This window comes from Lucilia cuprina, chromosome X (assembly GCF_022045245.1).
Source record: "Lucilia cuprina isolate Lc7/37 chromosome X, ASM2204524v1, whole genome shotgun sequence".
NCBI lineage: Eukaryota > Metazoa > Arthropoda > Insecta > Diptera > Calliphoridae > Lucilia > Lucilia cuprina.
In genome coordinates this window covers 6633259-6657280 of record NC_060949.1, presented here as the reverse complement: position 1 = coordinate 6657280, position 24022 = coordinate 6633259, and the positions used below count along the sequence as shown (strand labels likewise).

Genomic DNA, 24022 nt, shown 5'->3' with positions numbered 1-24022 from the left:
TACCTACCGTATTTTTAAGTTTTTGAAATTTTTCAAAAATTTCTGATTTTTCATATGTATCAAAGTTGTATTTAAAATAAAGAAACTTTAAAACAATTTCCTTGTGATAAAAATAAACAGGAAAATAAAATAAATTGAAAATAAACGAAAAAACCAGGAACATCAATGAATTTATAATGTTAAGAATTGATAAAATGTATGTCTAAAATATTTATGTATTTTTCTTAAAGATTTTTTTGACATACCGACAAAATTAATATATTTTAATTTTGAAATGTTTTAATACTCAGTATTGTAGTCTGAAAATACCTTAACGTCTTTCAATACAAAGTAAAAAATTTGCGGATTTTCGGCAAGAAGTTGTTAGTGAAAAAAATCAAGCAAAATTAGAGGTTTTTGAAACCGATTTTCGAGAGTGAAAATCGAAATCCGGGGATGTCACTTGCGAAAAATTAGAAGTCTCTAGGGTCTTTCAGTACAAAATGAAAATAGTGATTTCTAAAAAAGGAAAATGGTTTCCCATAGTGAATAAATAGTTCTTTTGAAATCCGAGGATATCACTTGCGAAGAAGTCTTTCAATACAAAGTGAAAATTTTCCAATAATTATGCGTATACAATGAGGAAATAACTTTATGTAAGATATGTTTTTATTTATGTCCAATGTATTCACAATACTTACATATTCGAGAAGACCAATGTTAAATTAGGATCCCGAGTTGTTGCTCTATCTTTTTGTGATAAAAAAATTAAATTTAGTTAAACATTAAATTGCGGACAGCTTTTCGAATACGTTCAAATTTTTGCAGTCATTTGTTCATCTTTATTGTTGATAACTATTATGCACGTGCTAATACAGCGGTTGATTAACACACATGTAAATAATGAAACACATTTTGTTGATTGCGGTTGATACATTTTGTGTTAACAAAACGATATTGCCAACTTTACTAGTTGTATATCATATGTTTCCATTTGTAGTTCTGTGTGCTGGTAATTTAGATGTTTTAGTTTCGTCAAATTTAGTTTTTTAATGAGATAATATTGTTAAATAATTAAAAAAATAACTTGCGATTAATGTGTAACAATTGTGTTTTTACAGTGCACAAGGATTTTTAAGAAAAGTTATTGGTGCCATTGGGAATCATGGCTCTTAGCACTTTAAATGAATTCATTAAGCGGTCTGCCACGGCAGGGTTTCATCTACTGAAGCCTCAGGCCATGGCGGCTTGTGGTGCTAAGGTCGGAAGGTAAGTTATCTACATACGTGAGTTTGGAAGCAATTAAAAAATGCATTAAAAATAGTAGGCCGGCGTTTTATTTCCAGCAATTGAATTTGATGTAGGTCTTACATAATAAGACAATGTATGAAAAAAGCAAAAGTATATTTTCTATTCTTATTGGATATTATGTAAATGAAATAATAAAAATTGTTGAACTAATGCTTTTTATTTATTAACATTGAATTAATTCGCCAACTTTGTAGAAATTTTGCTTTTGATTGGATGTGTATGAAAAGTGATTGTTTGTATCAAAAAAAATTATTATACGAGCTTTAGCGGGAGTTGAGAAAAATTTCTACATTACAATATTTTTATAACATACAGTGAATCAATTAAGTAATTTGCCTATGTAAAATTTAATAAATTTAAAGAAAAAACTTTATCTGAACAATTATTTTTTGCAAAATAAAGCAATTTGTTCGTCGTAATTTTTAAAGAATATCCTATATTTTAATTTTCTACCATAAAAAGTAAAATCGTTATGTTAATTCACGAGATTTTTGATAATATGTAAACGTATTGTTAATTTTATGGGTCAATAAAGTATTTTACTTTTTTAGGTTTTTTGTTAATTTTTTTTTAATATTGCTTCATTATTTTATAAAATTTAATATTTTTATTAGTCCTATATATTAGAATAACATTTTTTAGATATTTTAGTAGTGGAACGACTTAATTTGGACATTTCTTAACCGATTTATTATCCTATATACCTATCAGAATTTATCAATATTTGACTTGTTTCTTTCATTAAGTTTCGAAAATAATAAGTAATTTTGAATTGGATACACGATATATTAGATAATCAATGGATTATAACAAAAATAATCCGGGTTTTTTGTCATTTTGTATTGATAAACAAAAACTACATTACGGAGACTCCATCTATTTGGGGAGTATTGTGTAAATTCTATTTAGAATTGTATAATATTCCTTGGATACAAGTCGCCTGCCTTTGGCAGTTAAAGATTTTGAAAGAGCAATCAGTGCGTTTTTTCTAATAATTCATTCTATTTTATATTTTTTAATGTTATTAATTAAACATTTCATAATTATATTTTATTGATTTACTAAATTAATTTTTAATATCGAAATTGTCTCATTATTATCCATTTAACATTTTAAGGCAAATAACATCACATTTTCACCCAATGACGATATGATTTTTGTAAATCGCAATTGAAAAATACTTAACACTCTTCCTTTTAACAATAAACAATAAATTCCAAAAATAATAAAAAAATAATTTGAAAAACCCAATGAAATTAACTGGAGTTCTCAATATGCAAAATACTTTATTGACATTCAAATTCTGATGAAAAATAATAAAATGCAACAACAAATGCACCATAATTTGTGTTTTAATATATTTTATAATTTTTCCCATTTTACACAATCTCTATTTTTAATTGGAAAACATATATTTACTTTTTACCTGTTTTTTCGAATTTTATTTATGAACAAAAAACAAAATTCTCTTAAAAAAGGTATGTATGTACATTTGGGACATAAAGTCGATACAAGCTAAACCTTTACCTTTTAGAAGAGTCCGACCGAACTCAAAATTTTGTTCGGTGCCGAACCCGAACTTCGGGAAATTTGAAAGTTCGGCCGAACCCGAACTTTGTTCGGTTTTCAAAGTTCGGTGAACACGAACTTTTTTCTTAAATGAAAAACCCAGAGAGTGATAGATTTCTAATAACAAACTATTTTTGTGAAATGCATATATTTTAATACCTTTATTTTTGGTTTCTAAACGGTTCATTGACAAAGATATAATTCTCTATAAGAGCGCGCACAGAAAAAACATGATTGTGGTTAAAATTATGATTGTAGTCTAAACATATTATCGTTATTGTAACAATTCTAAAAAATCATGTTATGATTAAATACCGTCAAAATATTTCATCATGATATTTTTCTATATATCAAAATATTGTTATACATGATCATATTATTTTACAAGGTGATCAAAATTTCGTTTTAAATATGTATCGAAATCAAAATAAATTTTATCGAATGAGTAAAATTACAGTGTCTAAAAAATATGTGTAATATAAAGATAATATACTTTCAATACCTAACATAATTCGCAAATTTTAATTTTCCGATTTATATGAAATTTTGGTTCATAAAAATACTAGTATTTTTAAGCCTGTCATTAGTAAGTCATTTTCAAAAGCGAACCTTATATGGAGGCCATGTCAAAATGTAAACCGATTTTATCCATTTTGAATACTAATCAATCTAATAACAATAGTTTAGGTCCTATCGTTCTTTTAAGAGGCTGACAGAGTGACTGACTGACAGACATATCTAGATCGTTTGAGAATAAGGACGTAGAACATTTCAATGTTACAAATGGGATCAAAGATTATAGTCGAAACTAGATTATTCAAATTTAATGTTTTACTTTTCTTAGCTTTTTAATCACTTTCTAGTTAACTGTTTTTCAAATTAAATAAATAAATTAATTAATTAAATCAGACGAAAAAGGTGCTTTGTACCAATGAATATTGGAAATTTATTGTACAGCCAGGATGTACGATAACTTCTGTAAATAAATTTTCAGCATTTTTAAAACTTTTTGATGATGTAAAAATAATTATAAATAAACATTTTATAAAAAGTTCGGCGTTCGGTCAAAATTTCACCGAATACTGGCCGAACCTCACTTTTTACCGAACTCCGAACATTACCTTTTAGTAAAATACATACATTACCTTTTAGTAAAATACATACTAATAGTTCAAAGGTTTAATATAAAATTGAACAGTTGCGTTCAAAATAATGAGAGCAAATATTTAAAATTTGTTTAAATATTTTTTATAATTTATTTAAATGTTTTTATAATTTATTTCTTTAATTTGTTTTCTAATTTCTATAATCATCAATTTAAATATTTAAGAAATTAATTAAAATATATATTTTTAAATTTATATACATATTCAAAATAATAGGAGTATTCGATTTAAGTTAAATTATTTTTCAAAAAAGAAAAGGACTTATATCTAAAATATTATCATTTCATGTGTTGTACTACTGCATCAGTTGCTTAATTTGCTAGTGACAGGAGCCGAACCACAACTTACTTAAAACATTAAGTTTTTGTTTTCCGAAATCATTGTTTTATTGTTTTTGTTAATTGTGTTTTCTTACTTATAACTTAAGTTTAATTGTCCAATAACACTCAGTTAAACTAATATAATAAGTAGTGTCCGACCGAACGTTCGAGTACGGGTTCGGTGTTCGGTAAAAAGTGAGGTTCGGCCAATGTTCGGCGAAATTTTGACCAAACACCGAACGCCGAACTTTTTATAAAATGTTTATTATTTTTTTACATCATCAAAAACTTTTAAAAATGCTGGAAATATGTTTACAGAAGTTATCATACATACAGGCTGTACAATAAATTCCCGGTATATATAGGTACAGAACGCGTTTTTTCGGCTGAATTAAAAACTGTTAACCAGAGAGTGAATAAAAAGTTAAGAATAGCAAAATATTTAATTTCAATTAAATTTTTGATCTCATTTGTAACATTGAAATTTTCTAGGTCCTTATTCTCAAACGAATTAGACATGTCTGTCAGTCAGTCAGACGGTCAGTCTCTTAAAAGAACGATAGAACTAAACTATTGTTGCAGTTTGATTGGTATTCAAAATGGACAAAATCGGTTTATATTTGTAAATGGCAAAAGGTTCGCTTTAGAAAATGACTAACGTTCATAACAGGCTAAAAATACTAGTATTTTTATGAAATTATACTCACATTTTTTTTTAAATTTAAGCCAAAATTTCATATAAATCGGCAGAACACACATTCGTAAATCATTGAAACAAAATTGAATTGCTTCTTTTTCTTACGATTCAGTTTTTGTTGGAATACTTTTTTCGATAGTTGTGAAATTGAATGCGTAAATGTAATCGAAATGCAGAATAGGGGTGAATATGATCATGTATAGCAATATTATGATAAATACAAAAATATCATAATAAAATATTATGACGGTAATTAATCATTATATGATATTTTAACGATAATATGTTAAGACTACAATCATAAAACATGGCTTTTTTCTCTGCGTGCTCTTACAGGGAATTATATCATTGTCAATAAATCGTTTAAAAACCATAAATAAAAGTATTAAATATATGCATTTCACAAAAATGGTTTATTATTAGAAATTTATCATTCTCTGGAATTCATAGTTATAAGCATGGAAAGAACTATAGGCTATATATAAGATAGTGATCCGATGTCACGCCTCTTTCTACTCCCACTTTTTATAAAATTTTCCTTACCTATATATTATCCTATAATTATATGAAAGAGAATGTCTGTTTGTTACGATTTCACGGACAAACTACTGATTCAATTTACATGAAATTTAAAACACTAATAGTTCTATTCTAAAGTGGATCAATATGCTATATAAAATCATGATTTTACGTCACAATTCGTCTTATTCTCACTTTTTTCTATATAATTGTCATACAAAATTTTCAATCGAGACTTACAGAAAACTACTGAACCAATTTACATGCAATTTGGTATACCAATAGGTCTGACCTCAGGATCTGGATTGGACGCTATGCCCCTTTTTACACCAACTTTTTGTAAAACAATTATTAAACCAAATTTACGTTCAGGCATTCAAAAAAGTACTGATCCGATTTTCATAAAAAATATTATAATGAATGTTGTGGATCGGACGAAACAGTCCAGTAACATGCAGACTTGCACAAAACTAAGTTGTGCAAATTTTGGTACAAAAAAATTGATACAAATTTTGATACTAAAACACTTAACATAATTATGGTCTCAAAAGCCCTATTTTGGTGCTTCATGATTTGTTGTAAGCCTCATTTTAGTATAGTTAAAGGTTTTCGGACTGTGAAACCGACGCAGGTTTTAGTGTAACACTTTAGCTCAAAAATAAATTTTATGTAATTTTATTTTTTACGTTAATTTTTATAATTATGTGTTGTTTAGTATTCTTCAAAACCAAAAAAATCTAAATTAGCATTTTTTACAAAGTCCTGTAAAATCTATTCTAATTGATTTATAAAGTATGACACTACCTAGCAAAAAGTACTTGATGTCATACTTTACAAACGACATTTTAATTATATACATTGTTACATATTTTTCGCTTTTATAGACTAAATATTTCTCTACAAAAGAAAACCGAGTTAAAAGTGAGAAAAAAAAACAACACCGAAGTACATCACATTTTAGTGAAAATCCAATGAAATTCACATAAGCATGTCATTAAATGAAAGTGGTTTATTTTTTAAATCGAAATATAAATATCCGATCTAAAAATAATTGTTGTGTTGTAAGGAGTATGTTACTTTACTTTAAGTTCTGGCTTTTTATTTTTTATTGTAGTATATCAAAAATCTTTCATATGTTTCTATTTAAATAATTTATTACTATACTATTATTTAGCCCATAGTAAATGTATAAATTAGACTCATTTGAACAGCTGACTATTTTTTTAAACTTGCTATTTGTGGACTTACTTGTCAAAAATGTTTATGTTGCCATATTTGTTTTTATTTTAACGCTTGCTTTTGTACAAATTTCTGAGTATTTTGTTGTATTTAATGTGAAAAAGTGTATTTTAAGTGTATAATATTTTTAAAAATGTTCTAATTTTTAAAAAATAAAGAAAACTCTGAGACTTTTAATATAAATAACAACATATTTTTGGAAAGTACAACAATAATACCATATTTTCCATTAATTATTGGTTCATTTTTGTAATTAAATTTTGACAAGTTAGTATTTCGAACAAAAACAAATTGCCTGTGGTTTTTGTAGACGTTTGTTGTACAACAACTCGTGTCGCTACTTTATTAATTTACTTTGATTTAGCCTATAATTATTTATTTTAAGAATTATTTTTGTATGTAAACTTTTTATAAGAAGAAATTTAAGTATAACCGATTATGACCTATATTGGCTAGGTCATTGGAATCAAGAAATTAAAAATGAACTTGGTCGAAAACTAAATTTTATGAGCATCAATATAAACCTAAATTCCTATAGTGTTCCTTCAGAAAATCGGTGTCCGGCTATAAATTTTATAAACATTTATGAATTAATTAAAAGTATATAAAATTAATAATTTGTTTATAAAAAAATAAATAAAAATAAAAAATAGTTTATATTTATTTCTAAAAACTACCAACCGCATATTAAAAAAAATGCATTTTTCAATAAACCGAATTATTCGACAGCAGAAAACCGGGTTTTCAACATTCGAAATAAAACTCCGCAGCAAAAACAGCAGTGAGAAGTATTCTATGCGTTTTAGACACCGATGATGGGCACCTTGATTCTGAATTTCTGTAATATGAATAAAAAAGTAATATTGTTTTATGAAATACAAATATTATTTTGAAGACGTTTCAAAAAGTCTATTATTTTGAACAATAGTGTTTAAGTCTCCTTCTCCTTTTTGTTATTATGTAATATATTAATTGACGCTGTCCCTAAGAGTACGGCCTGAATATGACTAGTAGGAAATACTTGACGATTTGACGTAATATTATTAAACGTAGTCGACAGTTGAGAATTGTGTGGCATGTTAGTGGGTCGTAAAACCGCATCATATTTTTAACTTTACAATTGCTGACATTATGTATCCTCGAAAGAACACCAAAAATCCTATATTTGGATGTCAAAAATAAACCGAATTCGTTCAATGACATGCTTATGTTAATTTCATTGGTTATTTCAACAAAGTTTGATGTACTTCGAATATGTTATTTGTAGTGAATTTTCTACATCTCTTTCCTCACATTTAACTGGGTTTTCATTTGTAAGGAAATATTTGGTTTATAAAAGCGAAAAATATATAATCGCATTTTTAGATGTGATTAAGATGAAAAAATGACATCAATTGTTTTTGATGGGTTCCGAAGAACAACTATTCTTCAAAGAAGATTGAAATTTGTACATTTTCTGATACATGGAGCCTAAGCATTAATAATAAGATTTGATATTTAGACGCTGTCACGTCTACATTATTAGTTTTACTGACGGAGAAATTTCGAAAAACTTCTGACAAGGAGTATAAGTTGTTTTACCGTTCCTCCCACAATCGAATTATTTTCTACCCCTGTATCCCTAAGAAGAAATACAATGAATTTTTTCACCTAAATCATTGAATATCGCGCCGAAAATAACAAGAGCATCCGATGCTCTAATAAATTTTTTTAGCGGCGAAACAGACATTTTTAGTATTCAAAAAATTAATAAAATGTAAGGAATTTTAACATCAGAACTAATTTACGACAAAATATTTTATAATTAGTTTAAATGTCAATCAACAAACTTGACAATAGCTAAATTGACGTACCGAAGGGTAAACAAAATGGATAAGATTTAGAATGAAAATAAAACAATATAAAGTTTTTATAGTTTTATAAAACGTAGATCTCGTTTTTTATTAAAAATTTTTGGTTTTTTAATAAAAAACGAGATCTACGATTACCTCGTAGAAGGATAAAAGGCTTTTATTTTAAAGATAAAGTGCACGTAGTGCTTGTCGCTGACAACATTTGGTGGCAAACAATATTTAAGTCCAGTTAACGGTTTACTCGTTAGAATCTATTTATTTATTTATTTATTTATTTATTTATTTATTTATTTATTTATTTATTTTTTTTAACAATATTCAATAACCTAGCCTATAGGCCATAAGCAGATACAAATTTCTACTTTACAATAATTCTAACCAAAATGTACACTATTGGCATAACATTCTAACCAAGTTTAAAATAATGCATAAAATTTTCCATTTTTCTATCTAAAATTTTATAAAACTTTATAATTATATAAAAGTATGTATAATTTTATAATAATAATATAACTATATAATTTTGGCCCTTGTGGTCTTGCGACATTTTTTTAAATAAATAAATAAATAAATAAATAAATAAATAAATAAATAAATAAATAAAAGTTACAGCATAGTTCCTGATGCTGTTACTTTTTGGAAAATTTTTGGCCATTTAAAAAGCATCATAGTTTAAGAGCTTTGTTGTCACATAGTGGGATATTTATTAAAACATGTAGCAATAAGCTTCTGTTTTTTCCCCTTAAAAAAAAGAAAGAAATTATAGTCGGACGAGGCCGACCACCTGTTACACCTTTAAAAATAAAATGTGATTCAGTTTTTATAATAAAGCATTGATGTTGAATTATACCTTGCATTAGATACACTTAAGCCACTTATTGTTGAATAAAATTGTGGACATTCAAATCTAATTTTGAAGGGGTTTTTTTATAGGGGCTAGGGTCATATGAGGCCTTATAAATATAACCTTCTCCACTTTAGTGGGGAGGGTATATTGTGTTTGTGGTGATGTTCGTAACGTTATTAAACTACAGGTTGCAATTTTGAAAACAATTCAATAAAGCTTTTTGAAAATGGTTGATCGGTTAATTTAAGATTTTTTTCTTTAATTTTTCTAAGAAAATCGCATTATATAAGTAAACACTTTCCCAACGCTGTGACAAAGAAATAAATTCAAAACATCAAACACAAATACTAAACGTTGTCGTACATACAAACAAGGACAATGTAAACGTTGTTGTTGTTCTCACGCATCTATGTAAAACTACAATTTTTTTATTTTTTTTATTTATTTATTTTATTTATTTATTTATTTTATTTATTTATTTATTTATTTATTTATTTATTTATTTATTTATTCAAAAACAATGGCCGTAAGCCGACGAAATTTTCGGAGGTTGTCTCAGATTTTTGCTCATGTCTCCATTATTTATGAACCGATTTTGCTAATTTCGTAAATAAATATTATTTACACTGGGTACAGTGTAAATAATGTAATTGTAAACAATCATTGTTGATATTGTCAAATATTACATATTTCGCTTTTTTGTGAACCAGTTTAGTGAAAACATTGATTTTCGGTAAACCAGGTTATTCGATTTTTATATCTCGGTTAATCTATATAATCAAAGTTCGAAACAAAAATTTACCATTAATAAAAAATTGTGTTTCAATCAGTTTATTATTTTTATAGAACTTAAAACTTAATTTATCTTTAGTAATATAATTTAATGCGAAATAGAAACATTTCATTTCGGTATTTCGCAGTCTTGGTTTACAAGTTTTGCAATTATATTCAAAATTTTTTTTTAATGCTAAATTTTCTAAAAAAACATAAACTTAAAAAATATTATCGATTTTGTAATTTTAGTTATTAATTTTATTTTAAATATAATTTTTAATTAAAGCACTAATAAACCGAACACTCGCGGTGCGGCCAAATGGTACCCAGATCCCGAATTTATGAAGCAATTCTCGGCCCCAGTTATGTATCCTGATGATGTTACCTCACAGTGGAAACTGCCACCATGGAATCGTATGTAATTAATTTATTATTATACGCTACATTCTTCTATAAATGTAAATTTTATTATAACAGATCAAGTTACACCTGTGGAGAAGACTGTGCGTAATTTGACCCTTAATTTTGGTCCTCAGCATCCAGCCGCTCACGGTGTCTTACGTCTAGTTATGGAATTGGACGGTGAGGTAAGAATATGAATTATACACTTATCGTATAACTGTTAATGTTTAAAAATTACTTTACTTTCCGCTTTTTAAAGACTGTAATGCGCTGTGATCCCCATATTGGATTGTTACATCGTGGTACAGAAAAACTTATCGAGTATAAGACATACACCCAAGCGTTGCCTTACTTTGATCGTTTGGATTACGTATCTATGATGTGCAATGAGCAATGTTATTCTTTGGCGGTAGAAAAGCTCTTAAATATTGAAGTTCCTTTACGTGCTAAATATATCCGCAGTAAGTTCTCATTAGTTCATTAAATAAAATACTAATAAGATCTATATAAAACTAGAAACTCAAAATTATTCATAAATGCTTAATAAAATTATTTGTTTGTGTGTGTGCAAAAAAAGAAATAAAAATACCAAACTAATGTAGGTTTTTCAATAAAAAGTTTATTTATTAAATTTAACTTTACCTTAAAGATTCTTCACTGATTAAGAAGTATATTGCATTTTTCGAAGCAATCTCAAACTCTTTCTTCAATTCATTTAAAAACTTATTGAAATCATTCACATTAGAAGCGGCTACTAGTCCATTGTCAACATAGAGTGTGAGTATAATTTTGTTGATATTCTCTTCTCGCATATACAAGCATAGATCTGATTCGCAGGACTTAAAGCCTAGTTTCAAAAGATAATTTCCGAATCTTCGGTTCCAACATCAAGGAGCTTGCTTAAGTTCGTATAGACTCCGTTTTAATCTGCAAACTTTTCGCTTCCATCCTCGAAAGCCTTCTGGTTGTTTCATAAAAATTATTTCATCTAGTTCTTCATATAAGAATGCTATTGAAACATCGAATTGAGAAGGATACATATTTTGGCTTGCTGCTATACTTAAGACTGCTCTAATTGTAGCCATTATTGCAACAGGACTAAATGTCTAAATCCTTTTATGACCAATCTTGCTTTAAACTTGTCAATACTTCCATCTGGATTCATCTTTACTTTATAAACCCACTTAGAGGGAACTACCTTTGCATCCTTCGGTAGATTCTCCATTAGGTTAGGTATTTAGAGTGGATATACACCGTAAAAACGGTGTATATCCACTCGGAGACCATTATCTCTACACTTTTTCAAGGATGAAAAAAGAAGTAGTTAGATAAATCCTAACGTAGTATAAAGGGAATAGAAATAGGGTTTCAAATAAAGTTCTAAATTGAACATTATTGATGTTTTATTATAAAACCAAATCAGGGGAATAGGGAGGTTAGTATTCTTAGTTAGGTTTAGATGCGTTCTGTTCTATAAAATGTTCAACACCACTCGGAGAACATGAGGTCTATTACGATTCCTTTCGCAGAACTACCTAAAGAAAAAGCGAAACAGAACATAAAAAATATAAGTCAAAAGAAGAGAGGAATTAAATAGAAACAGGTTGTTTTTAAAGGGCTACAAACCTTGAAGTCATAAGAATCAGTTTCCTAAAGAAATAAGTGTATCTGAATCTTCTTTTAAAATTCAGTCGAAGAAATGGCACATCCTACAATTTACCCAGTTTCCCTGTTATCTCAATCCCAGGATTTGTATTTTACAACATAGCAAATACATGTTCTATCAGTATATATACATTCACCTGCAATAGTCCTGTATATTAATGTACCACTTACTGACAAAGGCGCAATTTACATGATGATTTTTCAGACGTCTGTTCTTTGAGAACTTAAAAAAATCATCAACATTTATACGGTGATCTTGTACATTCAACCATGCATGTCTTTTTTGATATTTAGTTGTATAATTCTTTTAAATTATTTATTCGTAATAAAAATTTAATTTTTAACATAAAAACTAATTTGTTAAAAAAAAATAAAAATAAATTACACGTTAATTATTTTAGTGCAATTACAAATAATTGTAATTGATTATTGTTCACTTATAAATTGGCAAAACGTTAATTACAATTACAAGTAATTGGTGGTTTGGTATTATTTCAACAATTCTTTTTATTTAGAAATTATAGTTATTTTCCTGTCTAACTAAGAATATTCTTTCATTCCAATAATGCCTTTCAGTTAAACTCAAAAGCTTTCCCTTTCGTAGAATAAGCCTACCCTATTGTCCATAATCGGTAACAAATTTCTACTTCCCCCTATAAAGCCCAGTTAATGAACTTACGAATTCCCTTGACATAACCTAGTGGGTTAAGTCCCGCAGCCATTTCAGCATAATGTTCTGTATCCTAGGACATTGGCAAATAATATGCTCGATTGTCTCTACTTCCTCCTTATCTTCACATAACCTGCAATAGTCCGGTACACTACTGTCCCACTTACTTGCAAAGGTACTAACTGAGCAGTGTCCAGTTAGAATCCCTTTAGACTGCGTCTGTCCAGTTCTGCAAGTACTTTGGTAACACCCATATCAAGTTTTGGACACAGGGCCTTTGATATTTAATGATATAGCATATTCTTTCGAATATCAACCTATTATAAGTAGTAACAATTGGGTGGTTTAACCATCCTTTCCCTGTCATCTATATCAAGGTTCGAACCTAATTTAACTAGTTCGTCCGCAACCTCATTACCATGCACATTACAGAGCCCAGGAACCCAACACAATCTAATGACAAACAGTCTCACAATGTCCCTAAGGGCATTTCTACAATCTCCAACTAGGTGCGAGTGTACCGTATGTTCTGGTAAATATTACCAGTTCCGTTTTACAAGGATTAACATCCAGTCCCTTATCTTTCGCCCATAGCGCGAGTTCACCTAGTGCAGTCTCCATGATGTCACTGATCGTGGAATGAAATTTTCCTTTGACCAGTATCACCACGTCGTTGCCGCATAGGCAACTATCTTCCCTTAGATTCAAATAACCTTAGGATACCGTTAACCGCTTAGGATACCGTTAATAGCCTTAGGATACCGTTAACCGCTATAAAACACCACCCTAGTAACCCTTCTCCTATTGCATTGATCCCCTAGGGTCGAGTAAATAATTCTACCGCTAAGCATGCAGACTATCCAACTCACCAGGAAGTCCTGAACTCCGAGCCCTATAAGCAAATCTCTAATAGCCTCAATCCTTCTATTATTGAAGGCTCCCTCAATGTCCAAAAACGCAGCCAGAGTATATTACCCTTTCTTCAAGCCGTGCTCAACACAACTTACCACCTCATGCAGTGCACTCTCAACAGAATTGTTCCTTAGATGTAGATCTATCAGTCTTTCGAGTGTCTTCAAAAGAAAAGAAGGCAGGCTGATAGGTCTAAAATCCTTTGACTTTGAGTGGCTTGCCTTACCGGTCTTGGGTATGAAAATAACCCTAACCTCCCTCCACGTCTTTGGGAAATACCAAAGCATCTCTTAACAATCTCCAGCAGAAGAGATATAGCGTCCTGAGGCAAGTTCTTTAGTAGAGCTGGAAATATGCCATCCGGCCCAGATGAATGGGGGTCGAATGAATTAACCGCCCATACTAACTTTTCCTAGTTACTATCTCCTATATGCAACTGTAGGAGTTACTTGGCGCCACAGACTCGAAGCACCGTTGGTCGTCAACCTCATCTTCAGTTGCAAGACAACCAGGAAAATGTGTTTCCATTGGCAGAGCTAGGGTCTCAGAGCTAGACTCAGTCCATTAGATATCACTCCGTTGGATATACCCTATGACCCCTGGGTCCTTAGATAATATCCGTCGGAATCTTGATAACTCGTTGACATTGTCTATGGATTCACAGTACTGGGACCATGAAATCCTTTTAGCCCTTTTCAGATCAGCTTTTTACTTATTGAAACACATTTTATAGTTGTTCCAGTCAATTGCTCGACGTGTAAGCTTGGTCCTATTGAACAATTTCCTAACAGTCGACCTTTGAAGTCTATGTTCCTTGGTCCACCACTTAGGTTGCTCTTTTTTTGCCCGGGAAAGTAACCGGACAAGATAGCTCATAGCTTCTCTTAAATAGGTCTGTGAACTCGTTCACAACCTCCTGTAAATCAGTTGGCAACAAATCTCAAAATCTGTCAACACAGACTCCACCCTATCATCAATTTGTTTTTCTATGATCCCTAAAAGGTGGACTCCTAGCCAAGGCAAAATCCAGTGTGAAGGAAATGCGACTATGTTCCGAAAATGAACAATCCGTTGCAACCTTCCAATCCCTAACGATATCTTCTAAACGGTTAATTAAAGTTAAGACAATAATTGCATCTCTATCCTTGTTCCTGAACGTCGGAGAATCGCTCTTGTTACAGATGTTGAGATTATTATCAGTTATAAAGTCAAATATTAACTCACCTCTTTTGTTGATATCCTTGCTGCCCAATTGGCAATGATGAGCATTAGCATCACACCAAATCACAAGGATCGCACTTCTTCTTCTCGCATATGCCGTCAGCTCACACACCTCAGAGCCGGGTGGGTCAGTTGCCTCGTACGTCATATACACCGAAGCCAGTGTGAGCGTACGCCTACCTTTGGCTTCTCTGTTTATTACGGTTATGTCGCCACTCCTAAAAGAATGAAAAATAAGAAAACCTAATTCATTCTTTGCCAGTATACAAGTCCTTACCTTGTCCTATGTAGACGGGACAAATAAGGTGTAACCTTTGACTCTTAAACTAATGACCTTATTGTCCGTCTGTGAATCGATGAGGAAGGTTACTAAATCGGCTGAAGCTGCTTCACAGTGATGCAGGTTTATCTGCAACCAACTTCTTTGGTTGCCAGAAATCGGAACTGATCCTTCCATCTGGATCATTCCGATCAATGACTGCAACTTGGAGTCATACATCCAGGCTGGTTGACTTCTTCACCTTCTTACTGGTTGAAGAGGGTTGATCATAACCAGATCTGGCTCTCTTAATTGTCTCCTTACGGGAACCTTTAGGAGCGCCAGCCGGGGATAGACCATACCTCAGCATTGTGCCAGATGACTTTGACACCACTGGTTTAGATGGTCTGTCACTACCGGAGCCCTTTCCCTTACGTTCTTGCGGAGATCAGTAGGAGAGCGGGCCAGAAGTTTACTGGTCCTCTTTACCTTAGCTGATGTCGTGTCCACCTTGCTAGGGTTTTTGGGTGGTAGACCTTTGACCTCCGCAGCTCTCTCCGAAGACATGAGCGCGTTGGTTTCCTGGATACCACCCTCTTTGCCCTTTGGCAGACTGCAGGTTGGTGTTGCCATCGACCCATCAATCTTTTGAGTGTTAGTCGGGTTGATTGCAGCATCCATCAAATCGTCAACAACGGGGCCGTATATTCTCTCGAAATTAACGACGCTTTGTCGATGCCTTCTTGACGAGAACTTTGAAGAATCAGCCTTTGCCATCTTAGACAGAAAGCCGAGAGTCCTCAAATCCTTCTTCTCCTTCGTTCGGCCTGTATAACTAATATCTTGTGTATAATTAATTAATTAATTAATTAATTAATTAATTAATTAATATCTTGTGGCACTTAGCTTCTCCTCCACGGCTAATTGCCGAACGACGGTCTTCTCTTTAGCAGGGGATGTTATCTTAACATTCTGTCAGCAAGCTCATCGTCAGACAAAGATAAATTTCCCAGTTTCTGTGTGACAGTAGTTTCACCAGAGGATTGACTTGACTTCCAGAAGACCCTCCACGTCTAAGTACCTGTTCCTCTGCTCAACAATTCTGACATATAGGTCAGTAAGGGTTACGTCACCATCCTCCTATGTACTGTCCAACTCTTTTTTATCCTCGTTGACCGTGACATCCGGATTGTCTTTCCCTAACAAGTCGACCACCCCTTCCGTGCTTTATTCGGCTGTGCCGAATCTTATATACCTTTCACCATAGTGTATTTAAAACCGCGGTGGCCAGAATGAGAATGTTTAAAACGCATATGTAGTGCAAAATATAAAAGAGAACATAAATGAAAATATGTGTGCTTTGCACTGAAAAAAATTTTATGTTTGTACATATTTGTGTTATTCATATTATTAGTATTATAAATGAATAACCGAAGGAATGTATGTATTGTTGTATGTATCTGTTGATGAAAGTATGTATTGATGCACATTATGATGTAAAAATGTGTTGATGTATGTACATATGTAGGTATTGATATGTGTATATAGTTTGTGTATGTATTAAATGTATCTAATAGGTACTCAAATGATTAACAGTCGATCGTTTAATCGTTACAATTTAAGCGATTAATTGCTTGAACAAATAAAAGTAAATAATTATACATATGTATGTCTAATTGATCTTTCTATAAAAAGTATTCATACATTAATTTGTAATGGCTTTTGAAAATATTCTCTGTGTATCATTTCATAAAGAGAGCAACTAAATTAAATTGTTTTTGTTTTGTGTATAGTTTGTTTTGTTGCTGAGAATATTTGTATTGTGTGTGTATAAGTGAGAATAACACATTGCCCGCCAATGATTTAAAACATAATAGTTTTATAAATTTTAAATTTTTCCCGACTAAATTATTATTACACCAAAAGCAAAACAAAACGAACAACAAAACTAAACGAATCAAAAAAACAAAATACACAAGACAATTAAACCAACAAACATCCATACATAACGAAAAACACAAAAAATAAACAAAGCTATAAAACCAACCTACATCTAAATATACGAACAGAATTCACAAAAAGAAAACAAAATACTCAACTCAATGAAGCAATTGTCATCCAAACATAAAAAACAAAATACACAGCTGAATAAAACCTAATACATCTGCACACACGTGTACATCTTTTTATATAAGTTTGTCATTCCGTTTGTAATTTCTATAATATAATTTTCCGACCCTATAAAGTATATATATTCCGGATCCTAATAAATAGCGGAGTCGATTAAGCCATGTCCGTCTGTATGTCTGTCTGTTAAAATCAGTTTTTAAAGGATCCCAGATATCGACGAGATCCGAATCTTCAATAATTCTGTTAGACATACTTTCGAGAAGATCGCTATTTAAAATCAGCAAAATCGGTTGGTAAATAACAGAGATATATGCGATATAGTTGCTGTATGACATATTGATTGGTTCTGTGAGTTAATTTTTGGGATTGTTTATGATTTCTACATACTTTTCTTTATTTTAACCTATACCCTACCCTTCTCACGAAGGTGAAGGGTATAATAATTTGGAGCAGAATTAAAATATCTACCAATCCGCATGTACACTCACATTTGGGCTTTTGAGTTGGCAATAAAATGCCAATTAATAATCAGATTAGTTAATCTAAAAATAAATTGATTTTGATGTTATTCCCTTTAGATTCCCTTGTGATGTTATTCCGTTTTGATGTCATCAAAACGATGCATGTTTTGTAAAAAAAGAAGAACACAAATGTAAATGTAATGTAAACATTAATAAAAACTTAAAATTAAAACAAAAAATATATTATGAAATTCCTATAACTTAATTTTCGAAAAAAGCTTTCGTGGATTAATTTCAATTTAATCCCTAATCCTTCACCTAAAGATTGGCCCTAAAATTTTAATTTTTTCAATTAAATTACAATTGTTTTACTTTTACATTATTAATTATTATGATGATTTTTCTATTACAAACTTTAGCTACAAATCGCTTTTATGTTCAGCATTATAATAATAAAACAAAGTACGTCAGGGTGTATACTCATTTTTGACACTCAGTGTATGTATTCTTATAATTAGATAGGAAGAGTGGAGAGCAAAAAAAAAAAAAAGATATAAATAATGAAGAGAATATATTGATTGCAAGATGGCGATAAAAAATTTATGAATAAAAAATTAAAACTAGGTAAAGAGGTAAAATTTTGAAAGAGATTATTTATATGTTAGAATTCTGAGTGCTTGCAATTTTATTAAACATTTTCTGTCAAATAATTTAATATTAACAGTGTATAGTCGTCGCGTGAATAATTTCAAAAACGTTATTAAAAGTATTTTGTGCCACTTGCAGCTTTTACATGTGGCAGCTTGCTGAGTTTTACCAATAAAAGAGCAATAAAACATTATTGGTTTAAAAACATATTTAAATATATAATTTTTGTTCTCAAGTATTCTTTATTTATTAAATGTATGACTTTGTTTATTTTATAAACTATATTTTTAATGTAAGTAAAATAGCACCTAGATATTTGGACAATTAGAAAACGACGGAATAACAGCAGTATAAATATTGGCGATAAACATACATAAACTTTGAGGGCAACCAACAAACTTCATGATTTACTTTTCATTAAGAAAGCTTAGTTCCATTTTAATTATTTCTACTGGAAAGTTAAAAAATGGATAACATATAGATAAGGCCTTTATTCCACACAGAGTTAAAAGCTGATCTAGAACGACAAGGAATTCTGGATAATTTTAAACTTTTCAACTTATTTCGAACAATTAATTTTGAAATCTAAAAATGCGACTACATATTTTTTATAAACCAAATATTATCTTACAAATGAAAATCTATTATAAAATAATTATGTAGAAAAGTCATTTCATATAACATATTCGAATTTCGTGTCATTAAAGAATGTAGTTCATTTTACACATTCAAATGTGCTTTAAAAAATTAGATTAGATGTTCTTCATAGTTGTCAAAAATTAATAACATCCCTGGAATGACACGCTAATATAAAAGTTATAGGATTTTCAACCGAATTTGAAAAAATATTGTTTTCTTTAAGGATGTTATTAAAAAGACTGTAGATTTCCAGTCTATCAATATACAGTTGCTCAATTCACAATCGATGTTCTAGCGTTGTATGCATTGTATGTCAGCAGTTGCTACAATTGTCATAACAATGTTGTTGGTATTTTCTATGTAAAAGTTCTATACAACTCTTACGACAATTTTTCATATGTTTTTCGAATGTCGTAAGAAAATTCAGTGTTGTCAATTGTTTATTTCATGATATAAATAAAATATTCAATCGATTTTGGCTTAAAAAACGATAAAGTGGTAACACACAAATTACAAACAAACAGCTGTTTACCAAAATAAAATTTTATTAAAAACTGTTTATTCATTAGTTTAAAATGTGGAATAACGAAAATAATAGAATTTTAAATAAAAAGAAATTAATTTGGTTTATTTTGCTCGTTTAATTAGTTTAATATTATTTGTTTTTTACTTTTGACATTGTATGTTTTGATTGTTTTTTTATTGTGAACATAAACTTATGACTTGCTACAAAAATCTGTTCACAATCACTGTTACTACACTTTAGTAGATACAATATACAACTTCATTGTGAATTGAACAAGTGATTTAATTGTTTTGTAAAATGACAATATAATATTATAAAAAGATTTTAATATTATTTTTTTTCTTGAGAATGATTTATTTATAATATTCATACATTTACATATGTTTTTTTTTTTATAGAGCAAAGAGTTTAGGAATTAATATCCTTTTCTGCTTAGTAATGTGTATTAGAATTTAATATACAATGGAACATAACTTTTATGCATATTTTATAGAGAATAGGAAAAAAAAATTTACAAAAACCTATAAATTCTTTATATTATATTAAATTTATTTAAATATTAATTTCTTTGTTTTAAAAAAATAGCACTGTTTGCCGAAATTACACGTATCCTTAATCACATCATGGCTGTTGGCACACATGCTCTTGATGTTGGTGCATTGACTCCATTTTTCTGGCTCTTTGAAGAACGTGAAAAAATGATGGAATTCTACGAAAGAGTTTCTGGAGCACGTATGCATGCGGCTTATATTCGTCCCGGTGGAGTTTCTTTGGTATGCTGTCAGAAATTTATAAATAAATATATATTCTTAAACGTATATTATTTTATTTTTTTAAGGACATGCCTCTGGGTTTAATGGACGACATTTATGAGTTTGCCTCTAAATTCGCTGAACGTTTAGATGAAGTTGAAGATGTTCTTACCACAAATCGTATTTGGGTGCAACGTACTGTGGATATTGGTGTCGTTTCAGCAGAAGAAGCTTTAAATTATGGTTTTAGTGGAGTTATGTTGAGAGGTTCTGGTATTAAATGGGATTTGCGGAAACAACAACCCTATGATGCCTACGATTTAGTTGAATTTGATGTACCTATCGGTACTAAAGGTGATTGTTATGACCGTTATTTGTGCCGTGTCGAAGAAATGCGTCAATCCTTGCGTATCATTGATCAGTGTTTAAATCAAATGCCGGCTGGCGAAATTAAGACCGATGACGCTAAGGTTACTCCTCCTTCCCGTTCCGAAATGAAGACTTCCATGGAAGCTCTTATTCATCACTTTAAACTTTTTACCCAGGGCTATCAAGTTCCACCTGGTGCAACATATACAGCAATTGAGGCCCCTAAAGGTGAATTCGGCGTTTATTTAGTTTCAGATGGTTCTAGTCGCCCATACCGTTGCAAAATCAAGGCTCCTGGCTTCGCTCATTTAGCAGCTTTAAATCATGTTGGTAGACAACACATGTTGGCCGATATTGTTGCTATAATTGGTACACTTGATGTTGTGTTTGGCGAAATTGATCGTTAAATAATTATTTTTTAATATAATTTGTACTTCATTAAAAAGGATGGGTTACCGAATGTTTATTCCAATTTTTGTTTGTTTTAAAAAATTTTGTACATATTCGTCAAACCCACATAGTGTGATTTTATTTACACTTAAATTAATTATTGGTAATATATGAAGTTATAAAATAATTTAAAATAAATGAAATAAAATATGCTTGTATGTAGTGTAAGTACTATTAATAATAGTTAAACCCGATGGACATAGTGTAGAATCTTAACCATCCTACTGATCTTTACCATGTTTTTTTTTTTTTTAATGAACTGATACCAAAAAAAGAATTTTCAATGAAGCGAAAAAGTAGTATTTACTCCATGGAAGTACTGGAAAAGACCTAAGGAAATGATGATTACAGCATATGAATGTACTTTTTTTTAATATATTTATATATTATTTTCGCTTCTTTGGAAGTTAATAAACAACACTTGATGATACAGAAACTCATTCAGTGATAATTTTGAAATAGTGATATATGTAATTCTTTTGAAAGTGCATCATTTAATTTTCTGGGATGTGGAAGATCTTTGCAATTTGATAAAATATAAATAATAAACCTTATTTAAATGTTTCTTTTATTTTCTAAGATATACGATAAATAATACGCAAATGTTCACATGGGTTTCGAAGTTCATCGTACAATTTTTTTAACATTAATAGTTTCCTAGATATAAGAATTTTAGCATTTAATTCAGTGGGGAGGTGGCAAGCTCCCTGTTGCTCTTCCTCATGTTGAGACTAAGGTGGCTCCGAAAAAATTTTAGCAAACTAGCATTGATATTTTCTTAGATATACTAATATAATATTTGCATTATATGGAAGGTGCTTTGCCCATTGTAGCTAGGTCGTCATTATACGTTTGTGCTGATGTTTGTAACACAAAAATATTGGTCCTATACCCTCCGATGAGTCGATTAAGACATGCCATGTAAACCTTGTGTGCAGGGTACAAGCCGCAATTTTCAAGATAATTTTATGTAATTTGGACCAAGCATGTTTTTTGGCACATGGACGAAGCCTATTGAGAATGATTGAATCGTTCCATTATTTCACCTAGAACCCATACAAGCGTACCTACAGATTTGTTCTTTTTATGCCATAATTACGTCAAATATACTATTATCTCTAAAAAATGGAAGACCTTAAGGAAGACTCACCTTAAAAAAATGTCTTATACGTCTAAAACTGACCATTTGTATCGCAATGAAACTTAATAAAACTAACTGTTATTTAAAAATATATCCTTTTCCAAAATTTAATGAGGGTCGGCCTATGTTTGTCCTATACTTCTTTTTTAATAATTTACTCATGGTGTAGGTTATTATATGGTCGGCCATGCCCGACTATACTTTCCTACTTGTTTTTGACCCTATATGTTCATATGGATGTCAAAAGTTGTACATACTCTAGGTGTTGCAGTTTCCGAGGTATGCATACCGCCGAAAGCAAGATTATCGCTCTTTTTATAGGTTCCCTCTTTTTGCTACATTACAGGTCAACTATACTTACTAAATGATACAAAATTTGAGGAATTTAGTAATTATATTTTCTCAGACATACTAATATAATATTTTAATTATATGGAAGCTGCTTCGCCCATTGCAGCTACGTCCTCCTTTTTGACTCTTATGGTCATATGGATGTCAAAATTCTACATGCAAAATTTGGAACTCTAGGTTTTGCAGTAACCTTAGATTTCAATCTCTCTTTTTGCTACATTATAGGTCAATTTGTCACCTTAATGAAGGTTACAAATTAAACTTTAAATTAATAAATTTTTTCAGTTCGATTTTTATTTTTAGAGACAAGTAAAATTTAACTTTCAGGACCCACGAATTTTGCGGAACCGCTATTCAGATTTTAAACGGAATCTTCAAAGTCAATACGAAATATACTGTATAAAGATATACTGATTTTTTATTATACAATCCAACAAAAATTTAAAAAAATCGAATTTGACATCACGCAGAAATGGTAAAGTGCACAAAATTAGCATTTCAGAGAGATATAAAACACAAAAATTGCTTGAAAACTTTTAAAGTTATTACAAATTCCCCAGGGCATTAATGTGTCTGACAGCACATAAATTCGAAATGTGACAAAAAATTTACTTATTTTTAAGATATACAGTGGGCGACAAAACAATGGAACATTTTACTAAATTTTCACAAACGAACTCAATAAAAACTCTGTATTTCTCCTACATATTATAAATCTTACACACTTGCTATTTTTACAATATTATATTCCTATGTTTTGCAACTCTGTACATATTTGTACTTATGTAGTTTAATAAACAAATTCAAACCAACAGACTATGGACTGCAATTGGATCTTCGTTCCGGAACGACCCGAGTCATACTCTGCCAAAGATTGTCAACCCAGCGACAGCTGTATCAACCGAAAGTTTTTTCCCCAGGAAAGAACTATCGGCCACAGTCGAGCTGTTACAACAACACCACATGATGAAAAGCAACATCTTTATAACGTACGCATCATAGAAGACAAAAAAATCGTTGTTGCTAACAAGAGTGAGTTGAACGTTGAATGCGCTGGCGACGTCGACTTAAATATTTTAAGTGGAAATGGAAGAAAATCAGTAACGACAAAAAAACACCGAAAGATGGTAAAACTGTAATTTTAGAAGAAAA

At 30.4% G+C, this 24022-nt stretch overlaps 1 protein-coding gene across 1 annotated transcript; it reads left to right on the top strand.

Annotated features, from left to right (window-relative positions):
• Positions 1-911: 911 nt before the first annotated feature.
• Positions 912-21536, top strand: LOC111687438 (NADH-ubiquinone oxidoreductase 49 kDa subunit). Its single transcript, XM_046949448.1, has 7 exons — positions 912-991; positions 1101-1248; positions 10561-10688; positions 10752-10861; positions 10936-11137; positions 20393-20580; positions 20646-21536. Exons 2-7 carry the CDS (start codon positions 1145-1147, stop codon positions 21333-21335), a joined length of 1422 nt encoding a protein of 473 aa, XP_046805404.1. The 5' UTR covers positions 912-991; positions 1101-1144; the 3' UTR covers positions 21336-21536.
• The last annotated feature ends 2486 nt before the right edge of the window (positions 21537-24022 follow it).

What these genes read in the sequence shown, in the direction of transcription:
- LOC111687438 (XM_046949448.1), top strand. Translation starts at nt 1,145, where the DNA reads ATGGCTCTTAGCACTTTAAATGAATTCATTAAGCGGTCTGCCACGGCA. An exon ending in GAAACTGCCACCATGGAATC is followed by an intron (nt 10,689 to 10,751) that starts GTATGTAATTAA and finishes TTATTATAACAG; the next exon opens with ATCAAGTTACACCTGTGGAG. An exon ending in TTATGGAATTGGACGGTGAG is followed by an intron (nt 10,862 to 10,935) that starts GTAAGAATATGA and finishes CGCTTTTTAAAG; the next exon opens with ACTGTAATGCGCTGTGATCC.